Genomic DNA, 24979 nt, shown 5'->3' on the forward strand with positions numbered 1-24979 from the left:
GGGTCAGAAGTTGTAAATAGCAGTGGGCAATTAAAATACCTGCACCTGGACTTGCCAGGGTTGTCAGTTTGCACAATGTGGATCAGCTGGAAGAGGGAGGGGAAAATCTTGTGGGTTAAATGCAGAATTCAGTTGTTAAACTGGCTTCAGAAGCTGCTCGGGAGACTTGGTAAGCACTGACTATGCTTATTTATGCTTTTCCAAACAAAAACCCAAACTTTAAAATATAAAGAAATTGAAAAATAATTCCTCAATTTTTTTAGTATTATTTTCCATTAAAAGGTAGATCTTTCCCTAATCAAATTTAGCATGGTCAACATGTAGTTCTACTTAGTTTGAAATCAGCTGAGTTGCAATGGCTGACAAAGCCTGTGGTAGAAAACAGAGAAGGCTAAAAGGTAAGTAGTGGAAAATTCTGATTAGTGTTAATTTTTAAGTATGTTTCTTTGGTGTTTTACTGCTTACCACTCTGGATTTTATGAGCAGAGTATTGATATGTTCCTGGTGAACCAGTTTGTCGGTTTTACTGTGATGCTGCAGAACTTCATCATCAGAAGTATAGCAGAGTATGGTGAAGCCAAGGCTTTTTTTTTTTTAAACCCTTAATTATTTGGTTTTAAAAAATCCCGATAATGTAGGTGCTTTTTGTTTAATAATAGGCTATAGCTGGGTGACGTGTCTTTCGTATATGGTAGCTAGAATAGGCTCTGGGAAACTAGATAAATTCTGTTATGTAAGAAGTTTAACATGTAAGCCTAATGCTGGATGGGCTCTAGTAGCATCTTGTCATGGTAATTGGTAACAGAGATACAGAATCTTTCATTTATCCCATACAAAAGAGACACTTGATACTTACAGTCTTCAGGTTGTGTCAGACAATATAAAGCAAGTTAACAACTGTCATATTTATTTTAGTAAGTGCATTTCTTGAAAAAAAAATTACTTTGTGGATTACTGTATAGAAACTTCTTTTGTTTTAATTGCTAGGAAAAGGAAAAATGGATTTATAGTATGTATTTGTCAAAAACAATCTTTGAATTTTTAGGAATAGTGTTTGTGTTCTACACCATTAGCTGGTGAAACAAAATTTCAGAAGTCTGGCAAGAGTGCTCATAAAACTGATACTCATGACCCTGCCACTGATGCACTCTAGAAATTTAGAGTATAGACCCATTTTAGTGTTAAATATGGTTTCTACATGCTCTGCAATGTTTTCTTCTCCAATCCAATCTTTGTTGTTATTTACTTCAGCACCCCAAACAAGGAGTAGGATTTCTAGTCAATCACACTAGAATTACATTCCTGTTTCTGCTGCTTTTCAACCTCTAAAATACAGGGCAAGACAAGTTCTTTGAGAACCAAAGAGAATACGGGCTTCCAACTGACCACTACAGCGCGGCATTAACAATTCTGTCCTCTTTGCAGTTCTTACAGAGCAAGGTGTCTCGGTTTAGGTGAAGTAGAAATACAACTCAAAATTACAACAGAGCATAGGTGTTCTCAGGTACTTAACCACGCTAACTTAGAAGTTTGACAAAACTTTATTGCTGCCTGGCAGAAGTCCTAAGAACTAGGCTATATCCGTGTATGTAGCCAGTGCTTCACTGCGTTATGTGTCTTGTACTACAGCGTGGTCAACAGGGATTAACAGCATTTTGCAGTGGTTTGGCTAATGTGGATACTTCCAATTCTGATGTACTGTGCAAGGTTCTGCCCTTTATTATACCTAGAGGTCTGTTTGCTTATGGAGGTGTAGCTGGCCACAGAGTATGGACCGTTGTCATTCAGAAAGTACAAAAGTACACTTAAATCTAATCCCTTCTCCACCACAGGAAAATTCTTTTATCTCCCTCAGTGTGATCTGATGATCATCCATGTTTTTGAAAAGTAACAAGATTACTGGTCTTTGCATTTCTGTGAGAGAATGAGAAATGTCAGCTGGCAGTGTTCAAAGGAGAAAAAAGCATTATTTTTGCTTGAAAAAAGCATCTGAAAACACCCCATAATCTAGGGCATCTAAAAATTATAGCCAGCCACATTTACTATTGCCACATTTATCATTTCTGTAGACACCTGTAGGCTTTCCAAATTAAAAATAAGTCATCGTCTGCTTCTGATGAATCAAATGCAATTCGACATGCATTCATTCCAGATATTATTGAACCAGGCTCTTACTCTTCCCTGCTCCTTTCCATTGCAGTGCATCAACTCAAAATGATGTGTAACAGGATGATCATGAGAAGAATGCCTGAGTAGGATGCATCTGTAATACATTGCATTTGTTACACTTGTAAGCCTAGGGAAACTGTTCTTTCTTAAAATCCATATTTCTGCTAATCAGTTAAAGGCAAACTTATGCAAACAATATTATTATTCCGGTGTGAAATTTGTCGTAGATGTGAATGTGCCCTGCGATTTTCAACAGGATGAGATGAAATCTCTTAAACTAAAAATTAAAGTGGAAGTGATCCAGAAAGGTTATGACAATGGTGGTGTTTTTTTGCTTGTTCTCTGCGATATCTCCTATTTCTCCTTGACTGTTCTTCTCTGGGCTTTTTTGTTATTTTTATCACATCTTCGATATTTTACTCATTTTGTAGCTTGCTCTTGATTCCTCTTTGTGTTACCTATATCTATTGTCTGTCCTGTTTCCAAGATTGTCTTCCCCTTTTCTCTCTCCTTTTTCTCAGGTGTTTCTGCAAATGCTTTGACTTGGATTGTGTCTTGACTGATCTGCATAGTTACAGCTGTATTCACTGATGAATCTTAGCTATACAAAAAATAGAGTAGATCCAGGAAATCCCAAAGCAATTAATTACTGAATTGGCCTTGGGAAAGAATACCTTCAGCTGTGCTGTCAAGCATAGGACCCATCTGCAGCAACAGGAGTACAACTTGATTGACATGATCATGCTGTGGGCAATTAATTAGTGCACAGATATTTGCTGTTCATTGTGACCACCAGTTCTGGAGTTGTTGGTTTAATCTTTGCCTGAATTATGATCACACCTCTGCATTTGGGAGAAAAGGCACAGCTACATTCAGTCCATTTTTAGTTGTTTCAGCCCTGGAGTGTGACAAAATCAGAAAAATAAACAGTTTGATTACTCGCAGCAATGCACAGTTGGTGTCATCTGTTTTGACTGCACTTTAAATCTGGTATTTCAACAGTCCGACTGAAATAGGGTGAACACAGGAAATGAAGAAGGCTACAACATGTGACAATGGCTGTGACTTCTTAACTTACAGATTTTATCTGATGTATAAATTGTATTTTCAATTGGGGTGTTCAGACTGGCCTTAAAATTCTTTATACCAGATGAACATGAAAGTTTTTCTAGTTTCTGTTGAGCAATACTAAATTGACGGCAGTGTATAATTAGTTTTCCATGTATTGAAAAATCATTGGGTTAATTATTTTTCATTTATATCATATATATATCATTTATGTTGTTTTTATCTCAACATCATAGATTAAGTATCTACTTGATGTTTTACTATGCACTTCATTTCAAAACATTTTACATTGTCCCTTTATCTATCATAAGCATAGAATAGGGTAGGGGCAAATTTAATGCTGAATTAAATATAGTTCCCTCCTCTTTCCTGACCCTCTGTTCTCAGTCTCCAATTCTAGTATGTTTTTCTTTACAACTGATTCAGCTTGATTTGATTGATTTTTGTCAAATCACAATGCTTAAATCAAGAGGTGCCCTGTGTATCTGTCCTGGGTATTTATTTATGTGTCTTTTGGCCAAAGTCTTTACAGTGTTATTACCTCTTGTTTTTTAGTGGTTGCTATGATTTTTTTAGACTTACATACCTATAATTTTCAAGCAGGGCAAAGAATGAGGCCGCACAGCAAGAGGTTATCCAGAAATCCTTCAGTTTATTCCCTCTCCTTTCTAATTTATAGCTTTCGTAGCTTCCTACTCTGTTTCTACACAAAAAAAAACCAAAAACCCACTAAGTTTTATTTCAGACCAGAAAAATTATTATAGCTGTTTTGGCTAAAACCCACACATCAATGCGACTTTATCCAGCTCATGTTTGTTTAGCAGCATCTCCATGCTTTCTCAGCATGGGCCAAGGCTGTCTCTTTCCAGTATATCTTTAGGTCTTTCTTGAAAAAATAGTCATACCATGCTACATATGAAAAGTTCTGGAATTTTCACAGATGTGTCATTTTGGGGGTTATTTTCAGATATCGCAGCATGCTGCAATCATTATCACGAATGCAAATATAATTAGACTCAGATGGAAGCGTTGTGCATGCATGTGAAAACTGAAGGGGAAGACTGGTATGTGGTAGTTTAATTTCAGAATTACACAGTAGGATCTGTTTGGTGTAGGGCAGCTAATAAGAAATATTGTGTGTTTTTTCCCTGGTCACTTGTTGCTCAAAAAACACAATTCATGAGGACATCAGCAGTTGTTTATACTTAACTTTCAATGTCATTAAATGAGCTTTGGATAAAATCTCCTAGGACTTCTCTTCACTGGCAGAAGCTCAGAGTTATAAAATATCCATGAGATCTATATGAAATAAATATGCATGAGAAAACTACGTCATTGGAGAACTGTGTGACCTGTGTTACTGCAGCCATATGTGATGAGGAACCACAGTGCTGTAGGACTGTGCTGCAGTGCCGTTCTCTTTTGTTAAATCCGCCAAATTTCCTCTGTGTACAGATCCATATGAATGTAAATCGGAGCTGGCCTTTGTTAAAATGCAGACCTTTTTTTCTCAAAACATTACATTTTAAGGTGTTTTTTTTTTCTCTTCCTTCTTTCCCTTCTGTTATTGGGGAAATTTTAATCACTTGATCAAAAGCAATTTAGTCTTTAAATCCAGGCTGACTCTGTGACCCCTCTGTAGCTCTGCGGTGCAACCACAAATTCCATGTTCTGCTAGGTTAATTACACGGCCTTATGGGCCTGATTTGTCAAGACTATTAATGAGTACTGAGCAGCCAAACAAACTTTATTGGAATGTGGTGGATTAACTCCATAGGCTTTGAATAACAAACATTGGCACAGGGAGCATGTCAGCAGTAATTTCCCAGAGGCAAAGAGGAGTAATTTTAAAGTGGCGGGAGTGGTTATAACTTTGCATGCTTCTGCCACCATTCTAAGCCCCCATGAGTTCTGAAAAATATTCAGAAATAAATTTCTTGTCAAAATGCTCCTTTCATTCCCAGGACACTTTAAGTATACTTTAGCATAACAACAGCTATTAATGTGTATGCTTCAAAGACCTTTATTAAGCCCAGCTGAGCTGCACATCCACTTCATAAATGACTTAGACTCGGTTTGTGGCCAAGAGCAGTTACGAGTGCCAAGCCTAACGCAGTGATTTTCAGTCACAGTCTGCACTGCCTTCATTCAGAACTGTAGGTGTTTACTTCCTCTGACAACCAGATGGTAGCTGTCTGAGGCAGGCCACCAAATTCCGAAGCTGCTGCTGAGAAAGTTAGCCTGCAATGACTTGTTCTAGGTAGGAGGCCAGTGCAGAATGATTAATAAATGCTAGAACTTCTAACTGTATCACTCTTCTTCCTACACATGGAATATGGAAGTGGAAAGCAAGCAGTAGAGTAGTTAGTAGGAACTTAGACCTAAAAATGCCTTTTTTGCCATATGGTCTTAAAAACATATTTCTATACACATGTGCTGTTCTGTGCTATGAATAAGCAAGATATTAATGTATAAAAATCAAGCCAGTAAATTAAAATTTTGTCATTGCCCTTACCCAGTGGTCTTTCTGTCAACATTTGTATTCTTATTTTTCGGGATAACTCTGTATTTGAGTTGTTTGCAACAAGTGGGTGGCAATATTTTGTATATTTAATTGTATTATATATGCATATGTATGCAGACGCACAGAGTCTGCGTGTATCAGAGCTATCAGATCTCTGTTGCCTCTTCTCCCAGCGAGACTTGTTTCATATGCCTGCAGTGCGCTTCCGTTGCCTCCGTCACCTGCACTGTGGTACAAGCCAAATAAAATTGGTTATTCTGGTGTGTAATCTGCCTGCCAGCTCTTTACTGCACGTGGGGGTCGCTCACAGGCTTCCACTGGAAGAGCAAAAGGTTGGGAGCTGTGTACGTGCATGAGTAGCAGTCGTCTTCATTATCAAGTGATCGATTTACCTCAAATGAGAGTTGTGGTGTTTGTGTTTCAGAAGTAACCTGGGAGATTATGTGCACAGTAAGCCTGTCAGATTCCTGGAGTTTTCTTCTCACCACTCTTCTCTGTTTTTATAGCATGATCTAGTGGGGTTTGTGCAGGTTGCTTTGTTCTTACCTTCTTCCACTTCCCTTTTCCTAGCTCCCCTTCCTTTATGTTGGTCCCTTGTTCCTGCAGGCCCCCACATTTGCTTCCATTTAGCTGCTGGTCTTTATTCCATTGCTCCTTTTAGTTAGGCTTGGTTATGTTTTCTGTTGTATTGAGAAATAGGGATCAGGCTGCATCTTGCCTTATTTTCCTGATAATACTGGTCTGTCTGTACAGTGAGTTATAGTCTTCCCTTTTGACCTGGCAGCTAAGGAAAGAAATTCATTTTGTTCTGTGAAATGAGGAATTCCTGAAAGCGTGTGTGTGTGTTTTACTGACATGTGATGACAGCTCTGTCCTTAGCACTGTGTGAGCAGTAAAATATAGCTGAAGAGCTCCCTGGTCTTCAGACATGCCTGCTGGCCTGTCAGGATCTTGAAAGTGTCACTTCTTTCCGCACTGAGAACTCACAGTGCGGAGCAGAAGGAGGCAACCAAGAAGAAAATACCTACTGGCACATAATGGCCTATTTCAGGGCAGGCTTGGAGCTTCTTGCAAATATTTTTTCTTTAGACGTATTTTTTGCTACAGAGAAAAAGTCTTAAGAAAAATGTAGTTGTGTTATTTATCTGTCCATCATTCAAGCATAGCATAGTCAATGCCCAGAGCACTTCACAACTAGTTTGACCTAAATTCTGAGGAAAGACCTGCTGTGTTCTCTGTTCTGGTAAACTGTAGGGTTTGTAGCAGATTTTGAGCAAGAAAGCATAAATTCTTTCATTTATTTCTGAAGAGAATTAATCATACACGGACAGTATCTGCATTGCTATGGAATTTGATTTTAAATTCACCTCACATTTCTCCCCAAGTCTTCATTATTGTTGTCTTCATTATTGTTGTATAGCATTGCATTACATAAAACGGCATAATTCTGTAAAGGTTTGTCTAAACATGAAAGTTATTCCAAATTTAAAGCAAGATGAATTTGAAGTAGGGAATAATTTATCAGTGTCTAACTATCTAGAAGCATTTTAGAATAGCCTCAAATTTGCACACTGCTTTAAGGTGCAAAGAGCCCCAGCACTAAGAATGAACTGCATTGTCAAGAGATGGATGACAAGTCTCACCATCTCTCAGAAAGCAATTCTTGTTTGTCAGATGGAATGTTCTGGAAACTAGTTTTGTATGAAAAGTGTATTTGCTTGATTCATATTAATCAAAGAATAGTTAATAGGATGGGTATAAAAAAAATTCAATTTAATATGGCATTCATAAATAGAAAACATACCTTGGAAAATTATACACTCAAAACTATAAAAGCAAATGTTTAGCCTTTGGCTGCTGCAGTGAAAAAGTGTTTTGACTTCCTGATAAATAGGATAGTGTAGTGATATATTTGAAAGACCCAGAGTAGCGAGTTTTAAACTTCTATCTCTTATCTGATACACTCAAGATCTCCATGAACCTATCAATTCCGTATGTATGTATTAAAGATAACAGGACTTGCTTTCTTTTTGCAGCATCAAGGAGCAATCATCTAATGCAAGTAAACTGCTGTGAGCCAAAATGCACTTTTACTTTGATTACTTTAGACTTTCTTGATGTATTTCAGTATTTGGAATCATAGAAAAGTCTAGTTTGGAAGGGGCCTCCAGAGATTATCCAGTCCCACTTTCTCTTGAGAGCATGGCCTTAGATTAGGTTATCCAAAGTCCTGTCAAGCCAAGCGAGTCTTGAATCATTTCCAACGAGTGGGATTCTACCACTTCTCTAGGCAACCTATCCTGATCTTTAATTCTTCTCATGGTGAAGAATGTTTTTCTTGTATCCAGACAGAATTTCCCATGAAGCAACTTGTGTCTCTTGCCTTTTGTCCTCTCACCATGCCTCTTTGTGAAAAGAGTACCTTCACCTTCTCTATAACTGCTTTTGACATTCTGGAAGACTGTCATTGAACCCACCCTGAGCCTTCTCTTCTCTCCTTGAAACTTCTCTGCTTCAACCATCATCAATTCCCTCATCCCTTTTTTGTTCTTCCCAGGCATCCATTCTTTGTGGCACTTGTAATTCTCTGGTTCCTTGACTCTGTGCTTTATGAAGAAAAAAATGTTTTATTTGTGGTTTGGGAACAACTTAAATACAGAAATTACAATTTAATATTTTTTTCAACTAAACAATTTAATATTCAATTCAATTACTTGAAGTAGTTTGTATTCCATATCTAAACTGTTCTACTTGGTTTCATCTCAATTTTAAACTGGAGGTCTGTATAATATGTGTGTAAGTGTATGGAACCTGTTACAGAAAACCGAAAAAACCACAGTATAGACAAGAAAGAAATACTTGCAGTCCCTTGAAATTCTAATGTGGTTATAAAAGAAAAAGAAAATCTTGGAGCAGAATATTATTGCAACAGAAATTGCGGAGGTAGTAAGAGTTTACCATCTGGCAAGGCCCCCAGACCAGATGGATCCACTAATGGCTTTTATAAAGCATTTCATCAGAGCCTGCTAGAACACGGCTGACATCTTTAATTATTCTAAATTTACAGGGTTCCATGACATCTTTAATTATTCTAAATTAACAGGGTTCCAGCCTTGGATGCTAGATTCAGAACTGTTGATCTTGGAAGGGAAGGAAAAGGAAATGTTCCCTGAAATCTCTTCTTCCTAACAGACTTTTTTTTTTAGTAAGGTGCAATGTTGAACCAATAAACTTTAGGTAATATTTTATCTTAAATGGATTGCTTGCTTAAAAGAAGTGCCTATCGAGGCACTTTTAATAAAGACTTTTTTTGCAAACAGTCAGAGCGCTTTTGGAATTCACAGTTAGCTTTATGCATACACAAAAGCATTCAGCTGCTCAGAAGAGCAGACTGCCAGGAATCCCTTTGCTTGTTTTGCCTTCCCTGGAAGGAAGGGAACGTGCACTTCCAAAGCAATTGATCTCTGCCTCTTACCCTACGTGTGCATCTGCTCCTGTTACTGTTCCCACGGAGAGAAGGTCGAGACGTGGGGAAGTGACTGCCGCTACCAGCAAGCAGTGCCAGCAGCAGTTGCTGCTACTTTTTATCCTTTCCGTTTCCACATGGCTCTTTCACAAGACAGCGTCCACTTCCTTTTCCCACAAACCTGGAAAGCAGGGACAAATACTCTGGTGCAATTTCTTCTGCCCATCCTGCTTGGATCTCGTGGGACTACGCCCTGGTCAGTGAGAGCACTGCGTGTGCTGCCATGGCTGCCCTTGGTTCCCGGCTCATCTTTCCTCATGGAGCAACCCTTCCCTCACTGATCATTGATAGTAAAGCCTTTGCTAGTGTAACTTGTACCGTGCGCTTACGGGAAAAGCACGTGAATTATGTGAATCACATGTAAGAGAAACGCTTATGATTTTAAGATGTAAGCCTTGATTTTATTTTTCCTACTTTATTTTTATTATTGCTATTAGATACTGGAACTGTTACGCATTCTCAATACGGAGAGTAGGTCTGCAAATGTTCGTACGCTGACAGGAGTGTGCAGACTCTAGTGGATGAACAGCACAAGGGAGTACGGGCTTTGGGAGGTCAAGTTGTGTGGTAGGAAGTGTGGGAGTGAAGAAATTCATGGCCTGCTCGGAGGTGTTAAGTCTTCAGTGGTCCAGCCATTCGCTTTAGTTGAACATCAGTGTACATCAGAGCTGTTTCTCAAACAGGTATCTGCAGACGTGTTGCCTGTGACTTGCAGAAAATTGTCTGGTTGTGTAATAAAGACTTTTGCATTTCTAGATGTCCTTCCTGTTGGAAGGAATATGAAGTAATTCCCTAATAATATTTTTCTATACCATAAATTGCTGTTGCTTGAATGCCTAATCTATTCTAATCATACTTTCATATTGCACTAATGATCATAGTATTTCAGTATTTTCCAGTGGTCCAAATAGTGATGTGGTATCATGGTAAGTGCTTTAGATATAGGATAGGATGTTTGCTTAGAAAGGTTTAAGAAATGCACCTAGCAGTTCAAAACACAAGCAATGAAGTTTATACTCATTTTAAAAGGCGGGGAAGGGCACAGAGCCTGTGCAGGAAATCTTCCCATGGGAAGACAGGAAGTGACCCGTATAGCAGATATATTGTATAGTTGTGCATACAATTTTTGTATTTTAATTCACAAAAACCATGTAAATCATATATACAGGTATCAAACAGTCACCAAGATTAGTTCTTGAAATTGTACTCCATTTCCTTACCCTGTAACCCACTGTTCTGTATGCCAAAAATATAACATTTGATTATCTAACAGCCAGACTGAACGTAGGCAGTTATAGTGCATTGTAAAGGCTGTTAGCAGGAGATGAATGTCCTTAGTAGTCTGATTTTTCAGAACCACTTATTTAGGTACCAAAAATTGATATTAGTACCTAATTTTAGTTCCCCCAAAAGTTGATATTAGTACCTAATTTTAGTTCCCCCACTAGTTGACTTCATGCATCACAAAGGAAAAAACAAATAACAGATATATTCAGTACAGACATATTTATGTTGTATGAAACGTGTTCTTATTCTTAACCTTATATACAGGAATGGAAATACAAACTGATCTGTACAAAACAGTGGTAGATGTAATTAAGCTGCAGTTCTGTTCTAGGAGTGGAATAGATTAGCCCAATTAATCTTTTCCATCTGGTTTTTATCACTGCGGAAAAGTATTCTAACTTAGTTATAGGTATCACAGCTTAAGTGTGGTGGAGTCATCCTTTATTCCCCTTACAGGTTTAGAATTGAGGGGAACTAGCTGACACACAGTATAATATAGAATCCAAGCCTATGAAGGCAAGGAGGAATGAGCAAGTGCAGGAGCAGATAGTACAGTTTTACTGGGCATTGTGCTAAAATTGTTCATTTTGCATGAATTGTTCTGTAAGGTGGAAAAAATTGAATATGTAAGTTTTTGAAACTTCTTAAGTTTTTTGATGAATTCTTAATAATTAGTATTATCTACTACTGAGATAGAAGAAATATTCAGCTGCCCTAAGCCATCTGTTGAATGTCGATTTATTAATAGGATTATTTTTCCTTATTCCACAGGCTCTGTGCCCTTCCCTGCCTTTTAAAATGAGTATAAACTTCATTGCTTGTGTTTTGAACTGCTAGGTGCATTTCTTAAACCTTTCTAAGCAAAAATCCTATCCTATATCTAAAGCACTTACCATTTCCTTATTCCATTCCATTCCAACTTATACCATTCCAGTATAGCTCACATACTCGGACATTGTTCAAATTTGTTTCCTGGATAACAGTGCAAAACTGTCTTTGTGTTCATATTACATTGGGGAGGGTTTTCTATTGTTAACATCCCCAAGCTAGATTTTCAAACTAAATCCTCTGGGTTTTGTCAAAGAGAATACCTCAGGGATTGAAGGGTAGCTTGGCAATAGCTCAGAATATTTGCAAAGAGCAGCTTCTGGTACTGTGTCACTACCGATAACCCTCTTGTTAATGTGGGATGAAGTTTGCTAAATGGCAGCCTTTTGTCTTTTGTGTTGCCATGCAAATCTGTTATGTGTGATGAGGAAAATATACTTATTTTTTTTGATGAGGCTACTGATTAGTTCCCAAAACTGACATCTAAGAGAAATGCTCCCAACACAAGATGGAAGTAAATATTAGTGCTCACACTTGGGCAGGGGTGAGAGAGAAAGATACTGTGGGCTGTCTGGTGGAGATTTTCATATCTGACGGATTGTGAGCAGAAATGTAATTTGATTCTGCTAACAGAGCTTGCATTAGCGTGCAGCTTGCGGTAACATACCTCTGTACAAATACTACAGAGAATAAAAAAAGTTGCGTGGTCTACATTTGATAAATGCCTAAGAAAGAGTTGGTCAAGCAAGCCTTCTGAACACCAGTGGAGTTAGCCACTGAAAACCAGGAAACAGTTTTTGAAACATTGGCACCTTTCTTGGATCCAGGTGGTAGAAATACTGCTTGATGTGTCAGTGTTTGTGCAAAGTATTATTTCTAATTGTCTGTAGGAGAAAATGAGGTAAACCAACAAAGGTAGAGCGAATTTTACCTCTCCTTAGGAAGCAGCAACTAAAAGTAGATATTAAAATACTTATATTATTGATCTTCAAATATAGGAGAAACAACTTATTTCTTTGCCTCTTCTGAGGTTACCATCTTTAAACATGTAACAATGAAAGGATTTCTTGCATGTATTTTTTCATAGTGAAAAATATCCATTATTCAGCCACTGGTCCGTGTTTCAGAATATTTGGTGTATAAAAGAGGAATCAGTTGTAGAAAATCATCCATTGATTTTATAAAGCTATAAACTTAGACTAAGATAAAAGACGGTGGTTTTTTATTCAGCTTATCAATCAAAAGTATTCAAAAATTCTCTGGTTATGTTTTCCTTGAATTTCTAGTTAAAATATTATTACATGGTAAATTGTATTCTGCACTAGCCATGTTAGTCTCAGTTAAACACTATTTTAAGGTAGCAGTAAATAACAGGATAGACTGAGTTTTGAAGACAGTCAATATGATCATTCAGTAAATCAAAAGGAGCTGAAGTTTTTGAGAACTAAAAAAAAAAGTTTTTTTAATTTAATTTTTGCATTTTATACTACTTTACTGATTATAATACATTTGATAAATGCCTAAGAAAAGTGTATTATAACTTCAACTGTGTTCTATTTCAGCCTTGCAGTTCACCCGGATAAAACTTTAGTAGCTACAGGGCAGGTTGGGAAGGACCCTTACATTTGCATCTGGGATTCCTACCATGTACAGACTGTATCTGTTCTCAAGGATGCACATACACATGGAGTTGCCTGCTTAGCTTTTGATTCAGATGGCCAGGTTTGTATATCTTCTTTCTCCGTGTTTTGAATTTAGATTTATTTCTGATTGTAGGAGATACACACATTGAAGTATTTTATGTTTTGATAGCTATATAGCTGTAGTACTGAAACGCCTATTGCAATTAAATTTTTAATGCGAGGACTGCAAATGCAGCTCTTTCAAAGATGTTTTTGAGACGAAAATTGCAACCTAGCATTCAAGTCAAGTAGAAGCATTGAGTGTTGTACAAATATCCATGGAAGAAATGGTCCTCTGTAGCTCTAATGTAATAGCTTCACCACATACTTGTCACCTACTGTTCAAAGAGATCAGTTCCTGGCAAAGTCCTCACAATCCTGCAGCTTTTTTGGCAGAGGAACTCCAGTAATCTCCCTGCTAGGAGTGTTTCATTGGCTGGGGTGCACAGTCAATTTCATTGAATAATGGGGTTAGAACACAAAGTGTCTGGCTTTGTATGATGTGATTAGATTATATTATTATGATATTTGGAGACAAGATTTTAAATATTAAGTAAATGGGCTATTCACAGCTAAACGCATAGACTTTTTTTTTTAAATTTTTTTTTCTCCCCCTGGAAGTGAACTATTAAATGCATTCAGCTGTGAATGAAGTAGGAGGAAAATAGATCTCTGAGCCACATAAACCTGAGAAATATTTCACATTCAGAGTTTTTATAAATACTATCTGTGCAATTTTGTGATTAGTGATGTCCAAATGAGTTTTCTGGTGTAATACTGTGGTCATGCTTTATAGCTGGTTGCTAAAATATTTTTAGGAATGCTTAGATTAGCTGGTACTTGAATTCTTGTGGACATCCTTATTGGATTTTGTATTTGCTTGTGTACCTCATAATTGCATCCCAATAGGGCAGAACTACCTTTAGATGATATTCTTAAAATCATGTACTAGATGGTTAGCTGTCTGTTGAGAAGAGCTTTATTTTCATATGCCTAGCTACTCTTCCACTGACCACACAGTGCTTTTATTACTGTTTCTGAGATCAGAATTGGCCATACAATCCATAAAATGTATTCTCACATGAAACAAAAGTACTTTTTATTGTGCATTATCTTGTGTATGTTCAGTTTAAAGACCAGTCTGAAGGACACCAACCTGAGCGATTGCCTTTAACATGTTTAAAAAGCACTGGATAACTTGCATTACTAAGCAGCACTCTGGGTTATATTTCCCCATTAAAAATTGGAACTACCTTTCTATTTTAAGCCTAGTTTTCAACTGTCTTCCTCCAGTTTTCTTAAAGTAAAGCAATTTCCTCTGAAATCTCCTGTGCCGATTCGAGTTGAAGAAAAAGGTGTTCCTGGGAATTGTGGAATAAAAAAATCAGATGAGAAAATCCCCAAATCAACAGAACAAAATTTCTAATGCTATAATATTTTTTAAATATATTGTTCATTCAAAATACCTGTTCTTATTTTTTTTCCTCATTTTTAACTTCATAAGACTGGTGGATAAACTGGTGGATTAACTTTTTTTAAAACCTATTTAAGCACCAAATGGGAATAAATACTCAAAGAGCCCAGTTAGTATGATTTAAAGGTGGAGGCTATTCTGAAAATCCCTCTGGGTGCCTTGCTGTAATTAAAACCAGAACTTACTGCTGCATTGACCTTGCAGAACAGTAACGTTCTGTTTCTGGAAGTGCTGGAGAAGTTGCAGTTTATTCTGGAAATATAAAAGCGCTCTGTGCAAATTTTTAGCTGGAGAAAGACCAATGCTGGAAAACATAAATATGGATAATGTATCTTGGCTTTTTGCTGCTCTTTCTGTCTTTGCAGAAGAAGCTGCTGTGCTGAGCCAAAATTAAAGGGCATGGTAGAAAGACTTTGAGTATTTGGAATTCAGAGCTGCTAGCAATTCCAGTTTATTTAGTCAGCACACCCAAGGGATCTGGCATCTTGTGATAGGAGAAAACGGACTTTGCATACATTGCTTGCACCTTTCCTTCCAATGGATACCTTTCATTTTTTTTATACTGAATGTCTATTAATATCTAAGAAAGATTTGTATTTTAGCCCCAAAATACAAATAAATTCAACAATAACATAAGGTATCAATGCAATAAGAAATGTGTTCTTTTCTCTGCTAACTCTGTCAGCTTTCTAAATAAAAGTAGGCTGAGGAAAAGCCCCGATGATTCTGCTTCTCTACCTGAGCTGGATCCCCATAAAGTCAGCTTGGCTTCCTCCCACTCCGCTGCGCACAGCTTCTGCTCTAAGGGTAGCTGCTGTGCCAAGTGCTGCACAGCTCTAGTATGTGGGTTTAGTGTGGGTCTCAAAACAGTGACACTGCATCCATATTTTAGCCAAGTTAATTAGCTCTTCTTGTACCAGAAACACTGGGGTGTCTGTTTCAGGCATTCAGATGAATTAGTTCTGAAATATTACTCCCTGCTGGACTTCAGCTGACACTGTGTGGAGACAGCTTCGTTGTCTCTGCAGTGCTGCCCTGCCTTAATTTACCACAAACTCGGTAATGGAAAGTAAGCAGGATTTGTTACCTTTTATCATATATGGAGAAGATCAGTATGCAGCTTAAATCAGGGGTAGCTTATATGCTTTCTTTATTTTATGTACGTTCAATACAGCTTTGAATTCAGAGTCAAACATATTTTGAGTAAATTTCCTATTTTGTATGTTATCTGTAATTAATACTGTATTTTAAAAGTACTGGTGGGAGCTGAATATCTTGCAGAACTGTTGCTATTTAAAAATACTTATTTTAGTTTGGGCTTTTCCTATATGACCAGGAGATGACCTTTGGCAGGAGGGAAGTGGCACTTTGTTCAAATGTTTATTGAAGAGCTGTCAATTTGCCTACAATTAAGAATGTCTTTTGTTGAATTGGGAATTAACTGCAACTTCTCCTTAAAAGTACTAACATCTGCCCTTCACAGAATTGCCTACAAAGATGATGTCTTTTGTATTGAAGTATTTAACCAATACTATACAGTTCAATTTCTGTTCTGAGTTATTTTAGATGAACACTTTTTGTGTGCTTTCTAAAAATAATTTTTTTCTTTTAAATTGAGTGAGGAAGGCACTGCCATAATACATACATACATTTCTAAATTTGGCATTAGGTAGCAGTAGGCTTCTTTGGACAGATCTTCTAGATGTGTGTACATTTTTAAAATAATTGTGCATAAAATACTTGGCAGATATTTTCTTCTATAGTTCTGTGAATTCTCTGAACAAGAATTCTGTCAAATTTCCTTCCAGAAGGAGGACTAAAAGTGTGTTTCTACCCAAAAGGAAATTCAGCATTTATCACTCTTCTGCCTGCAGGAGACCTTCCTCAGTAGACCTATGTTAGAAGAAAATATGAAATATTTCTTAATTTCCCCTAGTACTTTCACTGTCCATCTACCCCACTAATGGTAATTTCCTGCTGGTAGTTACAGTTCAGGTCTGATGTTGTTCACATTGTTAATCTAAAAGATACTGTAAGTACTGCCATGGTTTCCGTGGTGAAGAGGACAGTATAAAAGAGGTGAGAAAAAGTTGGAACCCGTGAAGGTTCCATGAAAAATATCATATGTTTTGATCAGTACATCCAAACTCTTGGGTAGGTGTAGATTGCTTAAGGGCAAATAAAATTTATTTTTGCTACAATACTAGTCCTTTCTCAGAATAAATATTTTTATGTTGGTATGTCAACTCCTATAAACCAAAGTTTAAAAGGATATAGGTTTTTTTTCCTAAAAGAAAGAAACTGTAACTATTAAGACAACAGTGAAGGGTGCGTGTGTACCTACTGCATTTAAACCAGAGGCTTTTGATAGTGCCTCTCAAGAAGGAAGATTGTACACTATGCTTTTATACTTATAAGCAGGATAAAAAGCCGTGGAGTACTTTGTCTCTGAATTATTTTGCTACAGAATGAAAACTGGAGCCTTCTGTTTCTTTATGAATGATGATTTCTTCTCTCAGTTGTACTGTAGCTGGTAGCCTTACTGCAATTAGTATTTTTTCTAATATAGCATTTTAGAGGAATCTCTGGTAACTACACTTGTTTTCTTTGCTGGCTCAGTCCTTTTGTATTAACATAGACATCTCCAGACTTCAAGCAATTTGCCTATTGAAAATTTGAGCCAAAAAACAGTGGACATTTAGTTGAAGGAAATTCAATTGAAGAGATTCAGTTTGCAAGTCATCTTGAAGCAAATCTTCAAGGAAAAGATCTGGTCAAAGTAATCTCTGAAACTTAGGTCCGTTTGGACCAGGTGTTCATCTGCTGATCTTTGAGACAAAAAGAAAGGTTTCCTTTATTGCATGTTCTTGAAGTGCAGGCTTGCCTATAACAGAGCAGAATGCTTAGAAGCGTCAGCTGAACTGTTAATTTCTTATGATAAGAAGTCATTAGACAAGTCGATGAGAAGAACAAGGGACAGGCAGTATGGACATGACAGATATGGCTGTCTTCAACAAGTAATGTTACTGAGCTACAAGATTGTTTCCCATGAAAATAGTCTCTCACCTTCCCATGGCACAAGTTACTCAGACGTACTCCTTTTACTAATATATGTTGGATGTACCTATTATATATCCCTACCCAACATATGCTGGCATCACGTCCATTATATACAGGTGCAGTACATTTGGCACTAGCTTAGTCTCTGCACTAAGATCGTGACACCCAGTTCTACCACCTCTGGTCTGCAGTCAAAGATCTCTTACCTAATAAGAAACTCTGATGGAAATCATGAAAAGTTGGACATAATTAGCACAGTCACTGGAAGGGAAAAACCCTACAACCTCCACAATAACGATTGATCTTCTGGATGTGTTGCAAATGTATGCAATCTACCTTCTCCCCTCCAGGTTTTCCCTTCCATTTTATTTTGTTCTTTCTGGCATTATTGAGATGTAAAAGTATTTAAAGTATTAGGTTTTTTTTAATTGGTGATTAAGTAGTAGTTTTAATTAATAATTTTAGTTAATTTGGTGATTAATAATTTTCATTATTTTAATTGGTGGTTTGATATACTAAGCTATGTAAAAGGCAATTATTAAAAGTATATCCAGTTCTGATTCTAAAGCTCAACAAAATGAGCATAATGAACAAAAATATATCTGGAAATAGTGAGAGATTTTATTTCCTGATCACTTTTACTATCAGATTAATAAATCAAAATGCTAGAATGATGCGCACCTGAAACAAGCACCTCAGATATTTCATTATAAGAACTTGAGTGCTTGAGACTTTGATAACCTGAAATTAATAACCTGACCTTTTAGAAGAGATTAGACATTTCAGTACTTTCTCCAGTGAGTAAATGATAAATGCGAATATCTTGATGCAGCGTTTGCAATGTAGTTCAAACACAAGTCACGTGTGGGAAAATCACTGTGTACACATAATAATCTGAACTGCAGTAAAATGGTTTTTGAGTTGATTTTCTGTTAACTGGATTACTGTTGTTTTTCCTCAGCGTCTAGCTTCAGTGGGACTGGATGCCAAAAACACAGTATGTATTTGGGACTGGAAAAGAGGAAAGCTACTGGCAACAGCTACAGGCCATTCAGACAGGGTAATTGCATGAAGGATTTACTGAATTTTGTCCGAGAGTTGCAAAAGGGTTTTAAAAATAATTTCTGATTATATTAGATTAATGCAAAGATAATTTTGATCATTCTACCTGGCTTTTAAAATACTGAACAAGGTATTTATTTCTTCTTACTATGCCAGACATGGCACAAAGCACTGTATTAGTAAATGAGGCGCATGATGGATTCTTGAGCTGACTGTCTAGTAAGCCTAGGGAGGAAATACTTTATAACTACACACTGATTAGGATGATTTATAGCTCTTTATATGAGATGTGAAATGCTAGCTCAATGGACGAAGACCGTGTTCTTTCTGAATATGTCAAAAAGTTTATCCTGAGGGAAAGTTTAATTATTTAATTATCTGCCTTTTATTTTTGCTTAAGACAGTTCCCTGTAGAAGGAACAGAACTAGGATAAATAAATATTCCTTTTATATCTATTAACTTCAGACAAAGGATCATAATAACATCAATAAATATGAGAACTGAACAGCTCTGAGTTTAGAATATTATTCAGGATTAGGAAATGCTTAAACAAGTTTAGCGTAAGGAAAATACCTCACCAACAAGGATGCATACATGAAAATAAATTATGGACACATTCTGACAACTTTTCTCTTATCCATATTATGATATTATGACATGTTAGAATGTTATAATATTGAGGTATTATAATGTTTTACTATACTTGATGGAGTATTTATATATGCAAAGCAGCAGACTAAACCCTTCCTTAGTTTATGTGTACATACAGTCTATCTGCATCTTATATGTCATCTGAATAAATCTGGTAGTTCATTTTTACTTATGATGTTCACAGGACGACAGAATTCTAGTCCTTATTCGAATTTCTCTTTCAGAACTGATTCACTTCCCAGTTACATCAGTGGAAGTTTTGCTACTGACCTCAGTAGGTACAAGATCAGGTTCTGAATTAGCGAAGACTCCAGGACAGGCAAGAAGTACTAAAATCTTAGTCCCAGTAGACTTTCACAATCAGAATAAGGAGATTTTGCACTGAAGAGGGAGTGGGAAAAAATGCATATCTAGTTAGGCCACAAATTCTCATGACTTAGTGTGCAGGAGTCATAAAACATTTCTGAAAGTGAAATATCTTGCACATTCTGACAAGACTTAAAAGAAAATAGTACTTGAACTACTGTAAATCCTCTTGTTTATAGAGAAGATAAGTATTTTGTAGGAAGGCAGTACTTCCTTATGTATAAAATGAATGATAGGTAAGCTTAAGATAATAAGTTCCTGTAAGCTGATTGAAATTCTCTTGTGATTTGTACTTAACAGCTGAAGAGCTAAAAGCAGCAAAAAGTCCTATTGTCTTTCTCTAAAGACATACATTTCGTCAATTAACTACTGGTTGTGGTAACCTCATTGGTTCACAGCTTGGACATTGAAAAGCTGAATGCCAGAGGTGAAAAATCTAAAAATAACAGTGTCTTGAAAATCTGGGACAAAATACAAACTTCCTGTTTCCAAACTTTATACAATATTTTCCATTTAGCATAATGCCATAGTTATAGAATACACTGTAAGTTTGTTCTGGTAAAGTATATAGGATCTGATACTTCATTTTTTTGATGCATGCAATTATAAATATAAATGTAACATTAATCAAAATGAAGAATTCAATTTTAACTCTGTAGATGAGGTCAGATGAATGATATTCACCCATTTTGTCACAGGAGTCTTTTGGTATTCAGGTTAAATTAGATACTGTACCTTTTACATAAAATAATGAATAAAGATAAATATACCCATCTTTCTTCCCTAAACTTGAGGAACATTAGCTTACACAATAATTCCCATTTTATTTAAGACAGTAAATATTGTTTATTCAACATATCTTGGAGCTGGAATAGATTGGTAGTATGAAGGCAGGAATGAGCTGTGTTGACAGAACTATGTGAGGAAGCCTGCATATTTGCCTTAGACTTCCAAATGTACCTAAATAGTGTTCTTTCATTTTTAGTAATATGTTGCAACAGATACAATGCCTAGACGTTGGTAAATGAGAACTGAGCCTAAATGCAATTACTGTATAATTTAAAATATCAGCTTACCATATTTCTTAACAGATATTTGATATTTCCTGGGATCAATATCAACCAAATAGAATTGTCAGCTGTGGAGTAAAACACATAAAGGTAAATAGCTTTTATTGTTTACTTGTTAAAAAAGTAAATAAACATCATAAAAAAAAATTGTCCTTTTATATGATGAGGACTTTAAATATAACACAGTTTATATTTTTCTTTCTTTACTCTGTGAGCAGTTTTAGTTTGAAGCCATCTTAGGCATTCAGCAGTGACTGAGGTGCAGACCTGCTTAACAAGCAAGACGGGAAGATCATTTGGTGTAATTTTCGTCATTACACACTTGTAATTTTGGGGTTCTCTGCCCTCTCCATTCCACCTAAATTGTCTCCAAATTGTCTCAGCCTTTAGTGATTTCTCTCCTCAAGCATCACAAAGGGTCACTGAAGAGGTATAGGAGGAACTAAGTTAAAAGCATGAATAGAATGAACTGCTATTTGGCCTATCATGCTACCAGCATTTGTGGGAATACCACAGAGAAGGTATCCAAGACCTGCAGAGATGTACAGTTGAAAACTCTAGTGCCCCACTATTTGCTCTCTCTAAGTCACCTTTTCTGGAGGTGATCTAAATATGAACCTAGATATATACTACAAGTTTAGGATAAAACATTATCGTGCCTGTGAAAAGCTTAGAAAGAAATCCTTCTGTCTGCCAATATTCCCTGCAGGTTTCTATTTTTCTCCTGTCTCATCAAAAGCATTCCTAACAGATGGCAATTATTTCACATGACTGGGGTGGGAAGAGCTTCAACTAGAAGTTTAGGAAACCAGTTAATATCTCTAGTTCTGATTACTGAGAAGCTTGTGCCCTTAAAACCACCACTGCTTTCAAACTGTGGGTGGTTTTGGCAGCAATGGTACCATCTGTTGTATTCTGCAAACTGTTTTCCAAAACCTGTCTTTGTTTGGCACCTGTATTCTGTTTAAAATGGCCATAATTACCCTGAAATTGCATAATACCAGGCAAAGTAAATACATATAGATAGAAGCATGCCAAAAAACCAAAACGCCCCAAATGTGGAAGGCAAATCGGTAGATGTTGCCCTCCAGTGATGCTCAAGCAGCAGTCTGTATCCTTGCCATTCATTATAAGGCTGTGGTAATGTGATAATTACTTCAACTCGCAATGAAGGAAAAGAACAGCTCTAAGGTAATTGTATCGCTGTGAGAATTGGGACTAATACTTGTGAATAGTGCCTTTAGTGTTTCAGTTCTATTGGCTCATTTGGCTGAGCGAATATTAGAAGCTGTGGTAAAGCCTGGTATCTAAGGAATCTCACCCTGAGCTCAGGATCCTCCCTCCTGAAAGCCCTGAGGGAAGTAGTCCCGCTGCCTTCTGAAATTGGCTTATGTTAAGAGGCAAAGGAAAAATTTAATTGAATTAGAAATAGAGAAGGATCTGAAATAAAAATCCTTGATCCAAGGATCTTCTGGAATTCAGATTTACAGGAATTTTATAGGAGCAAGTACAAAGAGAAAGACCTTAAAATTTGGCCTATAGCCACAAAAAGATGTAGGCATGTAAAGTGGGAATGAGATAGGCATTATGCATCTGTGTCAGACACTTCAATATTCCCATCCAAGCTCTGAAGGTATCTCTCCAGCTTGCAACGGACCAGAGAGTATAGGTGCCTCAACTAGTAAAGATCTGAGCTGGCAAGTCCATTCAGGACTGTGCTACACCACATAGATTTACTGGTCTGTTTCTGTATGTGTCCAGAACAAAATACTGCTAGCAGACCTGGATCTTTCAGCACTTCTTTTACACATCTAATTGAAATTCTCTTTACACTGTCTTACCTGGAAGGTCTGATCATTGAGGGGAAGCTGAGTGCACTACCTATCCTCTCTGCTTGATAAAATTATGGTTAAAAAAAAAAGAAAAAGCACTTTGAACTGATTCAAAAAGAAAGAGTATGTTATTTCTAGCCCACCACTAAAGACACCCTTCTAAGACAAATTTTGTATTCTCTTCACTCTTTTCCCTTCCCCAGTCAGTCTTACGTTCTTTTTTGCAAAATGTTACTGTGTCTGTGTAGAAGTCAAGAAAGTCACATTCCACACTTAGAGAACCTGTTGCTCTCATAGTCAGAGGGTGAGTTGCTTCACATACAAGCATTTGCAGTCTCCATCCAGCAGATGGTTTCTCAGTAAATGTAATGATATTTGAGGAATGTGTCTCAGTGGACTGGAAAAGGGCCAGAAATGTCTACTCCAGGCACCCGAGTTCTTTAAGATCAAGTATTTTATTATTTCAGAACTGTAGCTGTGTTTTAAGTTTTGCAGAGAGGAAGAATGGGACATTTCTGGCATGAAAAAGTGTGCATTCACACTTTCAGATATCACCCGGCAAAACATGATTAAAGACAGTGAGATAATGAGAAGGGGTAGTGTAGCAATAATGAGTCAGAATTGTGCATCGCTTTCTCAAACAGTTTGATCATTTTGTTTTGTTCTTAGAGTTACTGCATTTGCCTGGGGGTTTCCTTGGTCAGCAGGCAGTTCTTGGAGTAATGGGCATTCCGATAGGACTACAGGAATCATTTAAGTGGCTGTCCAGACATGGTTCTGTAAGGATGTACATCTGTGAGATCTGCACACTAATATGAAAAATAGAGATTCTGCAGAAATTTTTCTAATATGCCATTTACATTTCACAGTTTTGGACATTGTGTGGAAATGCACTGACAGCAAAGAGAGGAATATTTGGTAAAACAGGAGATCTCCAAACTATCCTTTGTTTAGCATGTGCAAAAGAAGATGTCACATACTCTGGTGCTTTAAACGGAGATATCTATGTTTGGAAAGGGCTAAACTTAGTCCGCACAATTCAAGGAGCACATAGTGTAAGTTGTGTTTTTAATGTCAATTTCTGAAATGAACTGCCCGTTGAATTGAAAAACTTCTTGAAGGTTACCTGCAAAGATTTTCTTCTGTTTCAGGTCAGAAGAATGTCTAAGACTGTTCATTAATTAAGAACTTACATGTAATTTTATACTTTGTTTACATGTTGTCAACAGATGCTAGCTGCTGAACTGATATTGGCTGATATTTATAGAACTGCTAATATTTATAGCACTGATTTAACTGAGCAGACTAAATCTGAAGTGAAGTTTCTAAATCTGAAGTTTATAAATCTAAAGTTTCACAGATTGAGTAGCTTCAGTTACGATCAGTTTACTTAAAAATAGTTGGCAACCGAATGATCTTATTTTAAATGGAATTTTACCACTAAAATTCCCAACACTGAAGACTGACTCTTCATAAAAGCTTCAATGTGGAGTAAACCTGTTTAATCTGTGAATTGTATTCTGACCATATGCCAAAGTTTACTTGAGTTGGCTTCATAATAACTTGAGGGCTTTCATACACCTCCCTCCCCCCCCCCCCCCCAATTTGGAGCGCTTATAATTACAGAGAGAAAGGGGATTGTGTTAGCATTTCTAGCCAGTCTAGTATAGTAAATGTATAGATTCATAGAATCTATTGAATTGAGCACTAAATCTATAGAATTGTGCTCTAGACCCTTCACCAGCTTTGTTGTCCTCCTTTGGACAAGCTCCAGCAACTCGATGCGCTTCTTGTAGTGAGGGGCCCAAAACTGAATGCAGGATTCGAGGTACGGCCTCACCAGTGCCGAGTACAGGGGCACAATCACTGCCCTACTCCTGCTGGCCACACTATTGCTGATACAGGCCAGGATGCTGTTGGCCTTCTTGGCCACCTGGGCACACTGATGGCTCATGTTCACATGGCTGTTGACAAACACCTCTAGGTCCCTTTCCGCTGGGCAGCTCTCCAGCCACTCCTCCCCAAACCTGTAGTGTTGCGTGGGGTTATTGTGACCCAAGCGCAGGACCCAGCACTGAGCCTTGTTAAACCTCATACAGTTGGCCTCAGGCTATCAATCCACCCTGTTGACATCCTCCTGTAGAACCTTCCTGCTCTCCAGCAGATCGACGCTCCTGCCCAACTTGGTGTCATCTGCAGACTTACTAAGGATGTACTTGATCCCCTCGTCCAGATCATTGATAAAGGTATTAAATAGAACTGGCTCCAATACTGAGCCCTGGGGAACTCCAGTTGTGACTGGCTGCCAACTGGATTTAACTCCATTCACCACAACTCTTTGGGCCCAGCCATCCAGCCATTCTTTTACACCGCGAAGAG

General features: G+C 37.3%; 1 protein-coding gene across 1 annotated transcript in view; it reads left to right on the plus strand.

Annotated features, from left to right (window-relative positions):
• Window positions 1-24979, plus strand: part of EML6 (echinoderm microtubule associated protein like 6) — a 114449-nt gene that overhangs the window by 23326 nt on the left and 66144 nt on the right. Inside the window, exons 2-5 of the mRNA XM_010288035.1 lie at window positions 12965-13124; window positions 18580-18678; window positions 20790-20858; window positions 23470-23655. Coding sequence (XP_010286337.1) covers window positions 12965-13124; window positions 18580-18678; window positions 20790-20858; window positions 23470-23655 — 514 coding nt within the window. The remainder of the gene's footprint in view (window positions 1-12964; window positions 13125-18579; window positions 18679-20789; window positions 20859-23469; window positions 23656-24979) is intronic.

Source organism: Phaethon lepturus, unplaced genomic scaffold (genome assembly GCF_000687285.1).
Source record: "Phaethon lepturus isolate BGI_N335 unplaced genomic scaffold, ASM68728v1 scaffold3795, whole genome shotgun sequence".
NCBI classification, from domain to species: Eukaryota; Metazoa; Chordata; class Aves; order Phaethontiformes; family Phaethontidae; genus Phaethon; species Phaethon lepturus.